General features: G+C 38.3%; 1 protein-coding gene across 1 annotated transcript; it reads right to left on the bottom strand.

Moving 5' to 3' along the window:
• Nucleotides 1–977: 977 nt before the first annotated feature.
• LOC146718463 (telomeric repeat-binding factor 2-like) lies at nucleotides 978–14,001 on the bottom strand. Its single transcript, XM_085451836.1, has 11 exons — nucleotides 13,570–14,001; nucleotides 12,639–12,734; nucleotides 10,753–10,883; nucleotides 9,072–9,158; nucleotides 8,183–8,323; nucleotides 7,005–7,129; nucleotides 6,124–6,657; nucleotides 2,937–3,083; nucleotides 2,699–2,769; nucleotides 2,530–2,573; nucleotides 978–2,189 (listed from the first exon to the last, which is right to left on the bottom strand). Exons 1-11 carry the CDS (start codon nucleotides 13,718–13,720, stop codon nucleotides 2,031–2,033), a joined length of 1,686 nt encoding a protein of 561 aa, XP_085307962.1. The 5' UTR covers nucleotides 13,721–14,001; the 3' UTR covers nucleotides 978–2,030.
• Nucleotides 14,002–14,390: the final 389 nt, after the last annotated feature.

Genomic DNA, 14,390 nt, shown 5'->3' with positions numbered 1-14,390 from the left:
TCCTGTCCTGTGCTGTGCTTCTCATTCCCCCTCCCCGCCCTCTTTCCTCTTGCCACTGTTTTTGCCATCTTTTCTTCATTTTTTCCTTACAATACTCTTTATCTCTGTCGGACAGAAGTTAATAACCAGGTCAACTACCCCAGAAGACACCCTTTGAGACAACTCTCAATTAATACTACGTATAACAATACATTGGTCTCAATTTAGAGTAAAAAAAAAAAGAAGAAGAAAAGAACTAAATCTTACACTTACTCTTTGAACTCATTGGCAAATCGTATACTCGCAAAACCTCGTGCTGCCACACACTGGACTGGAAGGCGCATTACGCTTTAGACATTCAATTTTAACAGTGATTTTGTTTTTGTATTTTCTTTCCTTTTTTTTTTTTGCCTTAAACAATTTGTTTTTACACATACCTGATCTAGATTTAACTAACTCTGATTTATCAAGCCCTGATAATCCAGGTTTCAATCCCAGATGAGAAAGCAGAGCTTTCCTACCGCACAAACACCAAGCTGCTACAGAAACCTCGACTAGGCAAACTATCTTGTTGCTGTAGCACTGTACAGTTTTGAGCCATTAAAACCGTTGTGACATTTTAATAACGCCTCATTTATTTTCCTGGGGAGCTTGAATGATAATAATGCAATTTATGGGCCAAAAAATAAAAATTAAAGCCTAAAAATAATTGGTATTGTTTAGAAAGAAATGTATTTGGATAAAAAAAAAAAAAAAAAGTACAGTAGCAGAAAGTAACATGTTTACATTGTAAAGGCATTATTAACGCAGTTCTTTTGGTATATATAATTTTTTCCATCTGCTACATTTCACTACTCTCCTACTTAAATCTTCATTTTAAGGTAGCTCACTGATATTTCAGTCTACACGGGTTTAATTGGACTACACGCATAAATAAAAATGACAGCAAAGAACGGTTTCACAGAATATGAAAGTGAGACAGTTATTGGAGAAGTGGAGAAAAGGAAACGTGTTTTATTTTGCAGTGTCACTTCTGGAATCTCACTATATTTACTGAAGAGAAAAAACAATGGAAGCTATTAATACTGTAAGTGAAGAATAAAGAACATTAAGGGGCACCTATATTTACCCAGAATTACCAACAGTAATGTCATAGCAGAACTTTGTTCATGTTCATCATTATTTTTAATAGGGACTGAATGATAAAATGTATGTCTCAATATGGGTTTGTGCTTGTAAACAGGAAAGGATTTTTAAATTCTCTGGGCTTATTTTTTATATCTATTTCACTGCATCAGACCTGACACACACACACACACACACACACACACACACACACACACACACACACACACACACACACACACACAAAAAAGGTTGCTCCATTCATTCTTTTTATCGATAGTTTGTTTGGGGGAAAATTTACCTGTAGATCTCAGCTAAATGGATATTTTGCTGCTGTCATATCTTTAATTAAAAGGTCTGTTCTGCTTTTCTGAGATCACAAGACTGAGAGAAATTTTTGACTTTTAAAGCTACTCTGTATATACTAAATTGTATCCGCACTGATCACAATGTGGAATTAATCAACATTTGCGTAGCATCCTGATGGGGAGACTCGTTTTCTTCAGTGCCATGTAGTCACAATAGCATACAGAATGGATCCAATTTAAAAAGCTAATTAATGTCACTTAAATTTAGGATTATATGGGGGGGGTGGGGGGGGGGGGGGGTGGGGGGGAAGAAGAGAGACCTTGAATTTTGTCCTTGTTCACTAAAGGGACGTATGAGTCATGTCTTGTAATCCTCTAGGACCCCGTGAAACACAAATGAGAACACATTAACATAAAGATGCAGACAAAAAGAGACTATCAAAGTAACATTACAGTAACATTACAGTAACCTTTTATCCCTTCCTCAAAACAAAACAATCTTTGAGCCGTGGACACTGAACATTTACCAAATCTATAAACAAATTTTTAAAATTATCAATAACTTGCTTAAGAAACAAAAATAAATAAATGGAGATGGGATAAAATGACATTGGTGAGTCAGATGATATTTGACTTCTTCATTGTTCTCCACCTGTCCTTCAGGTTGACATTTGTTCGGTCTTTGAAGCCGTAGTGTTCCTTTATCTTACACCAGTTGCCCTCTCCAAATTTTTTGACCCCGTCTTTTAACTTCTGCGTCTCACTCTCTGTCCATTTCTGCAACACAATTGAAAGATTTGTTAGCTTTTTCCTACTGTGGAGAGTCCAAACATTGTTTCAATTGTTTTTAATGTAACTGACTAAAGTGAAATGTCCTCATGTGTACTGCATTATTCATACAGGAACTTACATTTGTATGATGGTTGCAAATGAGTACTTTTTGTGCAAAAGAGGAACAAAATATATATGCTAAACTGTAAATGGAGATGCCTGTATTGAACAAAGAGTTTGACTTAGTGTAATTTATGTAAATAAATAAATTATTTATATTTATAAATAACATCCACAGGAAAGTACAGTGACAAGTTAGCTTTGTAGCATGTTTTGCTATACTTACCCTTTTCCTTTGGCCTGAATTTGAATTGGTGCTCATGTCTGAGCCTTTGTAGGAAGGCAAAAAAACAAACAAACAGAAAAACATTAAAACCAGATGTTTCAGATGGCAAACTTGCTTTAGTCTTATTGAATATTTATAAACATTTTATATTTAATGAAGTGTTACATACCGCTCTTGTTAGGGGTAACATACGACTCTTCGCCGCCCTTGCTCTCCTGTGCATCATGGTACAGTCGCTTCCTGTGAATAAGATCCAGAGTGTGTTTTTGTTTGGCAAAATGATTAAGCACAACTACAAAAGATAAAAATTAAAAATGATTAGAACTATTACTCAATCACGCTGGGTGAAATATTCACCCAGGTGTATTCTACCACTTTTAGTTTCTCAGTTACTGGCGTTTACTAACCATTTTAAAAGACGAGGACTTTTCTTTTGACCAGAGTCCTTGTGAGGAGTGGAGGTTGTTTGTCGGACAGGATGAGAAGGTGACTCACTTGGTGAGCTCTCCACTGAAGAGGATGTGGTACGGCTGACGTCCATATTATCCTGATTCCTGAATAAATAAATAAAACTGGTCAAATATCAATCATGTTGTGGACCTAAAGAAGACAATTGGGTGAGTTGTTTTGTTTTTTTTAGCATCCTACTAGGATTTAGGACTTAATTGGGTGTTTTCTGCTATGTCTAATTGGAAGGAGACCAGGGGCCTGTTCTTCGTACCGCGCTAAGTAAGTTAGCTGGATTAGATTGTTGACGATTTCGCGTGATCTTGGATCGTTCGGTTCCCCGAAGCTCATCCGGGACTTGCTGTCATAGCAACAGAGCCGTAAGCGTAAACCTGCTCGGGAGCAGGTTTACTTTATGTAAACAGGATTAGATCGCGGCCACGCAGGTATGTCCGCTTCATTTATACGAAAGCAACAGCGATAAATAAATAACATCAATGTAACTGAAGATAATGCAGCACTTGATCCTTTTATTGATGTCACACAGATACATACAGGTCATTTCCTAAAAAAGGGAAATGTACTATTAACATTCTATTACATGTATGTGATTATTACAGATGTAATTCATATTTCAGAGTAGTAATTGTAAATTACTTCGTGTAATCAAGATGAGAGACCACGGCTATAAAATCCAAGGTGGATTTGGGAAGCCTGTCGCAGCCATGTCCTGTCCGTTTACGCGAGCAACCCATTGCGGAAGGTGCAAGATTGATAAGGAGAGTCCTCAGAATTCAGCGTATATTGCGGGACAGACAGGATCCTTTAGCTCAGCGCGACAGTGTGCTCATTGAGAGATATCGATTTTCCCGTGAGGATATTATTTACTTAACCAACTTGTTGACGAGGGGGTGCAGGACCACCACCTGTCTTTTTTTGCTCTGCCCTTTTCTTGGTTGCTGTTATAAACAAACAAACAGATTATTTCAGGGTCTCTTTCCAAGAGACGAAAAGCAATATAAGTGATAAATATTACCATTCTGTAGAATATTCTTATATTTCACTTTTACTTGTTCCCATGTTCTAGTGGGTCCTGTTGTGGCTCTAATGTGAAAGAGGATATAATATAACAATATAATATAATGTAATATAATATTGGATAATATGGTGTGATATGATAAATCTACCCTACCGCCTACTGGTGTTGGCCAGAGGGGCCGATGGCGCGATATGGCAGCCTCGCTTCTGTCAGTCTGCCCCAGGGCAGCTGTGGCTACAACCGTAGCTGCCTCCACCAGTGTGTGAATGTGAGAGTGAATGAATAGTGGCATTGTAAAGCGCTTTGGGTGCCTTGAAAAGCGCTATATAAATCCAATATATTATTATTATTATTATTAAATTACTTACGAGTTTGATTTGTCAGCAACTTTCTGCCAGCCCTCTCTCCTTGCTTTTGCAGCCTTTGCAGTGTTCCCTTGCGTTCTGATTAAACTCTGAAACTCCTGAAATCCCTCACTCAGGAGTTCTTGCTCTGCTGCCGAAAAATACCGAGCCGAGCGCGCTCCTTCGACATTTTCGCCGACCAATCAGAGGGTTGCCGATCAATGTTTCTACTATCGATGCGTAGCCCCTTTTACGACACCCAGTGATGTCACATTACTGCGTCCAGCTGTACTAATCGTCAACGGAAGGTGTGTTCGGAGAACCGGATTAGCGAGCTCACGGTTAGCGCGATGGTTTGATCTTGGATGTGTCATTTGATCTTGGATGTAGTGAGCGACGTACGAAGAACGGGCCCCTGGACATGCTGGAGTGATTTGGCTGACATGGTGAAAACAAAATATACCCTCAGAAGACCTAAAACAGGTGGCTGGGGATAGGGAAATCCGGACATCTTTGCTCAGGCTACTGCCCTCATAACCCAGAGCCAGATAAGTAGCAGAAAAATGGATTGATGGTTGTTATTTGTTTTCACATCAAAGTTATTATAAAATAAGTTCAAACATTGAAAATTGACAATCTAGTAACCAGTAACAGGTGAGAAATGCACATTTGGACTTATTGCTTAGTAAACCATCAAACTGCTGTGCTGCAGCATAACTTTCCCTGCTGGATGCAGAGTCAGAGGAGTCAACTCAAACAGCTGAAACAAACGGTTTTTAATGTTGTATATCTACTAAGCAGTAACTTTCTCATAACACAGTGGTTCTCAAACTGAGGGGCAGACGTAAGTTGTGGGGCATGGACGAGGCGAAACAATCCGGTCTTTAAGTGAGGACGTGATGAATCCTGCTTCCCGGCCCAAACTACTCTGTGTTTAATAAGGCTGTTGTGTATTTAACACGTTTTAATGCTTTGTATCTTGTTCTATTTAATCTCAAGTCCCTAAAAACAGTCAGTGATCACTGTCGGCCTCTCTCAGTTTTTATTACAGCTAATCATTTTAAATCTGTTTTTAAAACCTTACGATGTAACTGCAGCCCAGCCCATGCAGCAGTATATTAATGACTAACCTCATATTGTGGATGGATTATCTCAGTTGTTCTCCTGACTGACGTTTGGTCTGTTTACAGCATCCTGCCATGCGATTGCATTTGTCCCTAACCTTCGGGAACCCTCACATTAACTTTTTATCGAGTGGAAAAAGGTTAGCGTTCATCCTCCAGCTTCACTGTTTATATGATCGCTAGCGATCACGTAGCACATCATTATATACCAGCTAGTCCAACTTCAGTAACCCTACAAAAGTCACTGCTGTTTACTTTTCTGTCTTCATTTATGTCGGAAGTGATAGCTGAGCTGTACGTCTTAATTTTTTCAGAAATCCCTCGGTCAGAACATGGTATATTATATTTAGATGGAAATTAGCGAGCTAACTCCCTGCTAACTTCTAACTCCGTTAAACTTCATAGATTCAGTTTTCATGGATGCCTGGATGTTAAACATAATTGTTACACCTGGTAGAGCAGCCACACTGATCATTTTATTACAGATGAAAGAATTTAGACAGTTTTTAACTCTCAGTGATGCTGCAGTGATCGTGTGACTTAAGGACCTGCAGCGGAGTTTGGGCCCAGGCACGGCTAATGACGTCAGACTTAACGACCGGATAGCAAAAACATCTTGCTATTTGCTACTTTAACTTACCTGGTGCGAGTTCTGTTGGCTTGAACGCAGCTCTTTTGGGTGGGCGTGGCACCTTTTTTGTCTGTTCCCCGACACTGACGGTCTTTTTCATTAGATGCAGACAGTGTCTGTGGTGTTTTTTTCCTTCTGACCTCAGGTTCCAGTTCCTCTAAAGCGGTTGTGCAGCGTGAACTTGCCTGACTGTCTGGTTCCACCACCAGCCGAGACACAGTGTAGTTCTCTCTTTTACACAGCACAATCGGATTCTTAAAGTGTAAATCTGCCCAAATTGGAGGAATGGCATTTGCTTGTGTTGGTTGGTCTGCTGGGGAAGCTTCCATAGGGCCTCCTGAGTCTCTCTGAAATAACAGTTCCTCCAAGTCCACACTTGTGCACCTCTCTGATGTCATGGAAAGCTGTTCGCAAAAATTTTCTTTTTCCAGCTCCTCTCTGTCTACTTCTTCCTCCAACTGAGCAAATGTTTTTTTATTTAAACCTGTGGCCAGGGATTTGTAGGCCGCTTCTAGCCTGGTCTTCGGGATAAGTGAATGTGTACTGGAAGACAATAAAATACTATTAACACTAGAAAACTGAAAAACAGACAAACAAACATCCTGACAACAAAAAGGTATGTACAGTTAATCTAATACATAAATGTTTTTACATGCATGGACAGTGTGATCACATGAGTGCAACATACAATTAATGCAGCTGCTAATGGTGAGTATTAATATAGTTAATAATCACTTCCAATTCAAAGAAAAGGGAGAATTATTTTTCTTCACACATTTTCAAACTGACTGTTGTTTTGCCACTGATCTTAATAGGCATTACTATGGACATTACATTAACATTAGACATTACTAACATTACTAATCAACTAAGAGAAGGGAAGCGATTACCATGGTACAAACTGGACAGTGGCTATTTGTGAACTAGAGCATGGCTGAGGTTCAGCTTGTTCATCACTTTCAGTTGTTGTGCTGTCTTGATCCACAGGGGTTCTTTCAATGATACGTTTTGCAGCCTGGGATGCATAAACCAAACACACACACACACACACACACACACACACACACACACACACACACACACACACACACACACAAATTCACAACAAAGAAACTTCCATGAACAGGATTTCTGAATTGATTACATATGAAACATGGTTTGTTCTTCATTTGAATCTCAATTCTAGTCAAAAGACAATGCACTTAAATTCATAATATACAGCAAGTTGAACCTTTCATGCATTTACTAAACACACTGAGCTATTAGGACTGCTCAAGAAAGCAATCTGATATTTGCAGCCTCAAACATCCTGGTCTCTTCCTCATAAAGAAGAACTTATTATTGATTAATACTAGTATTGGAAGATACTACAAATCAAGGTGTCAGCATATATTATATCTGAGCTGAAAGAGCTGGATCTATGAAATCCTTAATCCTTAAGCAGGAAATTACAGCAGGGATGTACATGAAGAATAGACATACCGGTAATAAAGAAACATATAGAAATCCTGATAATTTTACAAGATGCGCAGGCTTTAAAAAACACCAACAAAAAAAATATCTCCAAAACCCTGGAGACTTGGTTTAGAGCAGGGGTGGGCAATTCCAGGCCCCGGTGTCCTGCAGGTTTTAGATCTTTAGATCTCTGGGTCAACACACCTGAATCACATGATTAGTTCGTTACCAGGCCTCTGGAGAACTTCAGGACATGTTGAGGAGGTAATTTAGCCATTTAAATCAGCTGTGTTGGTTCAAGGACACATATAAAACCTGCAGGGACACCAGCCCTCGAGGCCTGGAGTTGCCCACCCCTGGTTTAGAGGGTACAGTTTAATGCTGGACTGCAGTTTAATGCTGTCAACCTCATGTAACAGCAATTTCTTTGCAGATGCACCGGGCAGTGTACATTCCATTTTCCCAACAAGTGCTGAAATGTCTAAATGCAAAGATGGGCCAATCTTGACCCCAAATGTTTAAAAGGACTTCACATTGCTTAAAGTTATTCTATTGATTAGTTTCTATAATTAACTAAAAAAAACAAAACATATTTAATACAGAGCATGTATACCTTATGAAGAAGAGGAAGGCTGAAGTGGCAGATCCTCAGGCAAAACGCAAGCATCTCCTCCTTGAAGTGCTGAAAGTTGATTTGCTCAATGACTTCATGAATCTTATTCTTTTTCCTGATGAGACCCATGAATGTTGCTCTCTACAGAAAATGTGAGAAACGTGACATTAAAAATATAATGTGTTTGAATATCTTAGCATGCACCATTTTAATTTTTAAATTGTTTTAGGGATGTAATAAAATCAGACCCAACATTGTTTAACATTCATGTGACAGAAAATGAAAACTAGCCAATGCAGTTATTTGATGGTTTTGTTGTAAAGGGGGAGGTTGGCCACTGGAGGGAGCTGGAGCTAAAAAACAAATGCAGAAAAAGTTGGGGAGGATTCTACAGTGAAATGAGGCTCCACCATCCAAAGATCATTCAGTGATCAGTCAACCCCATCCAGATAATAAAAGGGACACTTATAAGGCATGCAAGCTAAACCAATTGTTTTAATTTGTCTTTTCCACATAATGTCTTCCTGCACCAGCGCTATCATCATATCAGCACACTGATGACTGTGGCTGATGAGGAGATGCAAGATGGGAAAGCAGACTGTCCATTATCCAGTATTTTTATGGCCTAAGCTTGCAAAGCCTAGTAGATCTGAAATGAAATTAACCGTTGTGTCTTTGTCTACACTTAAAAGCTATAAAACGATTAGCAAAAGCTTCCCATCCTGGTTATTTTGTATTACACAGCATATCAACATCGATATGACAATGCTTATCAATTTTTAAACAAGACTTTACAAAATAACTTATCAGTTGGGATAAAGTTACACACTGACTTTAATGTAAATGTTATTATCGTGTAGTGAAAAAAAGGTTTAGCGAGTAACCTCACCTTTCCAATATTTTTGGGAGGAAAGTGTTTCATCAGCACCTCTTCTGCTTTCTCAAACTTACTGTTTTTGATGAAAATCCCCATAATCTAAAGACAGAAATATATTATTTGCTAAACAGAATATAATTAGAAACCACTGTTTTGATTGCCTTTGTAGACGTATGTAAGAATGTAAAAGCTGAACAAGTGCAGATATTTAAAATGTAAAAACAAAAACAACCCACTTAATTTAGGGAGAAGTTGTCTTTGAATTAGAGCTGGGCGATAGAACGATAACGATATGTATCGCGATATAACTTTTACTCGATAGAGAAATTAAGCTATCGCGATAGACTTCGCCGCTCTTGTCCTCAAAAAAAAAAAAAAAAAAAAAAAAAAGGTCAGCCAATCCAAATTAAGTAGCGCAGAGCCGAACCAATCACAGCCGCAGCGTCACGTCCGCGTGACTTGTTACGTACAGCACAAGTGCCAAGCCGCACGTGTGTTTGTTTGGGAAGCAGCCAGCGGGTAATGGAGGAAATGAGTGTGCCGACTAGAAAAATCAACCGAGCGTGACCGAAGAGAAAACAGATGATGGTTCCAATGCCGGAGAGATTGTCGAACGGAAGAGCCATAGAAGTTCCGTAGTGTGAAGGTATTTCGGCTATTTCAAGTCTGACAAAAAACAGAGTAGTGTGCACTGTAAATTGTGCCGAAAGCAAGTCTGGAAATACAATAAACTGGAGCATGCGTCACACTGTGCGCCACGTTATTGTTTCGGTGAAATGAATTTCTACAATACTGTTAATTCTACTCTCTGCAGTGTTTAAATGCTTACACATACACACAGTTACTGTCCCTCCACACATACGACTCGGTTCTGCTTCTATGCTGCAGCTTTGTTTACTTTTTCCCACCGAGGCTTCTAGACTTCTGATTGGCCAACATTTCGGCACGGTTAGGAATCTAGCTCCACCTGCTGCTTTGGCATGTTCATAGCAGCGTTTTCCTTCATTTCTGCCTTTATGTGTGGACGGGATTATTTTTTAAAACGAAAACGGAAAATCTCAGTTTTCAAAAATACCCGTGTACCCGTGGACGTAGCCTCAGTCTCTGACTGGAAGCGCTAATTCGTCATTCGGCTTTTGTCAGACTAAAGTAACTGTTAAAACTGTTTGAAAAGCTAAGCTATACAACAAGGAGAGATTGAGAATTTCCTTTTAGTTCTCAGTTTATTTGATATTGACAAAAGTTAGTCAGTTTTGTCTGATCTTCTGTAAAACAAACTAAGATTTATTTTTAGAATTAATATTTTGTTTCTAAGTGGAATTGACAATTTAGTCTGTTTTGTTTGTTCTATTTTGAAACTTAAACGCTTTAGCGGCTGCCTTTTGTGTAGTTTGCAATATTTGCCTTTATTTATCTGAAAAAGTCTCATGTTCCTTAAGTACATCTACCCTGTTGAACTTATTATGGGAAATAAATATTTAAATAAAAACAAGCTGCTGATTATTTCACATTTTACTTGTGAGCAACGGCACATTTAAATCTTACAAATATAGTTATTTGGCTTATATCGTGATATATATCGTTATCGCCTGAAATGAAAAAAACATATCGTGATATGAAAAAATCTCATATCGCCCAGCTCTACTTTGAATGGAAGTACAATAAAGGAATTCAGCTCAAGAGAAATGCTTACCATATCTTTAAGAGAAGAGGACACCTTTTCATACTCCTGCTGTGGGATACTGAATTCCTGGCTTATTTTTTCCAGTAACATTAAGGCTGATTCCAGAGGAGTTGATGGCACATCCATTTCAAATGAAACACCTGTAGGCAAAGACAAACCAATATTCACTGTTGTGTTTATTCACAATATTCGCAGTATGACGAGATGTCAACCTCAAATATGAATTTAGAGAAAGCTGTGAATCAGGCTATTGATTATGACAGAAATCAAACTTAGTTTTGTTATCAAGTATTCTTGATAATCAAGTATTCTATCAATTGAGTAATAATGGAAAATTACATTTGTCTCTTTAATAAGCAATTTTTAAAATATTAAATATTAAAATGAGAAAAAAACAGGTCTTTTAAAATAAACTGCTCATTGAATTCTCTTTTAGAAACGATTTTTTTTGTTTAAAAACCGGAGCAGCTTGAGCGTAATGTTTTTAACACACCCCTGCTCTTAGATATGTTTCTGCTACGTTGTCTGTTTTTAGTTGCAAATGTGAGTGACGCCGTGACAACTGAGCGCTACAGAAGCAGTCCTAGTATTGATATGTCACCAGATGTCCTTTATATACCATGTATACACTCACTGGACATCACTGGACTATTAGGTACAATAATACCAATAAGTTTCAAAAGCTTCTTAATAGAAATTTCTAAAATCCCACCGCAGCAGCTGTAGCGCATTTAGGGATTTGGATATGGTAAAGACTACTTGTGGAATTCAAACCGAGCATCAGAATAAGAATTTCAGCGACTTTAAACATGGCATGTTTGTGGTGCCAGACAGGCTGGTCTGTGCATTTAAGATGTACTGGGATTTTCTCTAACAATCATCTCTAGGGTTTACAGAGAATGGTCAGATAAAGAGAAAACATCCAGTGAGCAGCAGTTCGCTGAATAAAAATTGTCATATTGATGGGAGAAGTCAGAGGAGAATAGTGAGACTATTTTGAGTTGACTCATTCACTCAAAATGGAAAATTCTGCCTGGTCTGGTGAGTCTTGATCTCCGCTGTGACTTTAGCATGTTAGTCCCCAATTCTGTTGTTAGTTGATTCTGTTCATCTGGACGCAGCATTTTCAGTGGGAGAAACGTTTTGTCAGTCATCCAAGTGACTCCTTCAGTCTCAGCTGACTGCAGGTTTCCCCAATCTTATAAACAGTACATTTGCATAATGACGACTGAAACTAGCACCACCTCAAGTAGTGAAATAAGTTTGACATTTCCACCTTGGTGTTTTACAAACTACTTTTCCTTTGTTGGAAGTTGGGATCTAAAAAGGGAGCTGCTTCACTAAATCATTGGAAGCTGACAGGTGGTTCCTGCTCTGAGACATGCCTCGGCTTTTCTCGTTGTTGTCCACACTAGGGAACATCAAGGCATGGCGTTGCTACAACAGTGACATTGTGATATGATACTTTTGTGATATCAGAATATTACATAAAAATGTGTACTGGTATTTAAATAGACATCAATGGATATCATGTCAATATGGACCAAGGAAGGAAAATTATGTGACACAAATAATTGAGGCAGCTCTGAAAGCAAAAGGTGATCAATCCCAGTATAGGCAAGGTGTAACTAATTAAGTAGCCAGTGAGTGTGTAGTCAGACTCTAATCACAAGCTTTTATTATTTATATTGGCCTCTAAATGTGTCTAACTGTGGCATAACTGTGGTACAATGTATTGCAGATTAGTTACATACCCTTTTTTAATCATTTGACAGTTAAGTTATTACATTTTTGCAAATGATTTATTTTGATGCACAGAGCTGTACACTGATGTCGCTTAAAGAACCACAGTAATACTCAGATGTGCCGATCTTGTCGATTAATGTTGAACTCACCAAGGTTTTCACCCTCATTTATCCGGGAGATAAACTGCAACACTCGAAATTTCATTGCGATGTCATCCGTGGACTCCAAAGGGCGCGCCATAATACCTGCAATAAAACAATAAAGAAGCTTCTTATTTCCCCCAAACACACAGAAATTAATAACACAAAATAGCCTAAGTAACTGGCAATAATAGCTGGCTATATGCCCACTTTTTTAACGTCTACTGAGGTGTCTCAAATTGAAGGAATACATAACCGATTTTACTGACTGGCTACAAATAACATTTTCAGGTAATGTCAGTATCATGTTTGTCAGCATTAGAAGTACAGCTACATAAACACTTGGCATTATGACAGTCCTGTTGATACTCCATTATCATGTCACCTGGAGAGAAGTCTATGCCCTAGAAACAAGTTCAATAAATAAATAAATAATTTAAAAAAAACAAACCAAAAATAAGGCGTATGGAGGTTGTATTTAAGAAAAAGATGTCTTTTGTATGGTAATAAAACTATAAATATGTCATTAAAATCACCTTGATTTTTTTCTTAAAAGACACATTTTAGTATGTTGAAAAACCACTACGTGAACGTACATACATGTAAACAGAACTGAAATTGTTCCTTGTGTATATAAAAGATCAAAACAAATAAATAAGAGCAGCCTCGCTCGACATAACAAGACGATGAGTCCGCTTAGTCTCACAACAACACGATTCATGAAATTTCCCCCGTTTATTCATTTATTTTCTGTCAGCTGACGCCTGGAAAGTTTAAGAGCATGTATTATCGTAACCAAGATAGAAGACAACTTATAAAGGAGCACTAATATTTAAGTCCGCTAACTTGTATTAAGTTTGGTACGAAGTTAGGCAGTTCTGGTAGTACTATAGCTGGTTACGAGCTAGCCAAACTAGTCAAAAACACTGTTTATACTTACAGTCGAGTATATCTATAATGGCACAGAAATCCTCGTATTGTTCATTTTTAAAGAACTCTACCGCCAAAAAGAAGTAATAATCCACTAGCCAGCCGTTCACGACAGATTCAACGCTCACTTGATTACTGTTTACAGTCTCCTTTGCCGCCATATTCACGTCAAGTTAGACGGTAAAGCAGGAAAGCATTTAGGATGAAGGCGGGGAAAATTTGAAGGCTGGCCGAAAGGCAAACCGGGGCATTTTATTCTCCGAATTTAGTTTTTCAGGCAGCACTTAAGTCATTCCAGTTGTATAAAACCACAAGAGAAACTCATCCAAGACAATAAATATCCCCAAATAACGTTTAAAAATCGGTGAAACTACAACCATGACTGCCAGTCCAATATCAAAAATACAAAATTTAATTAAGACTTTAAAAAGAGTTCTGCCTGAAAGTCAAAATTCAGCTTACAAAACACAAGCGCTTCTTCTCTGAGCCGACGTTGCACTAGCAGGATAGCACTATGCTGCCACCCAGCGGACTGGAAGAAGCAGCGCTGTTCTTTTCAAATGTTTTTTTACTGCATTACTTGTACCTTGCAAGCATTTTGCTCCATCGCTGCCAACTCAGCACACCTGTACGTTGCTGTAATACTTGCATTACAACAATACTAAAAGTTTGGTGTTCCCCTATTGAAATAATTGCTCTCATTTACATTTTTGTGCATGTCTGTTTCTGGGGAGGGATTCTGAATGAAGCTCAACTGAACTTTGAAGACTTTAAATGCTTAATTATGTAATTACAGTGTGTATTTTTTTGCTGCTGATTTGCTTAGTAGAT

The sequence above is a fragment of the Copadichromis virginalis genome, linkage group LG1 (genome assembly GCF_057382275.1).
Source record: "Copadichromis virginalis isolate Kocher_CV1m ecotype Utaka linkage group LG1, C_Virginalis_male_GT1.1, whole genome shotgun sequence".
NCBI lineage: Eukaryota > Metazoa > Chordata > Actinopteri > Cichliformes > Cichlidae > Copadichromis > Copadichromis virginalis.
Note: the sequence above shows the minus strand (reverse complement) of the source record. Positions and strands in the feature narration are given on the sequence as shown.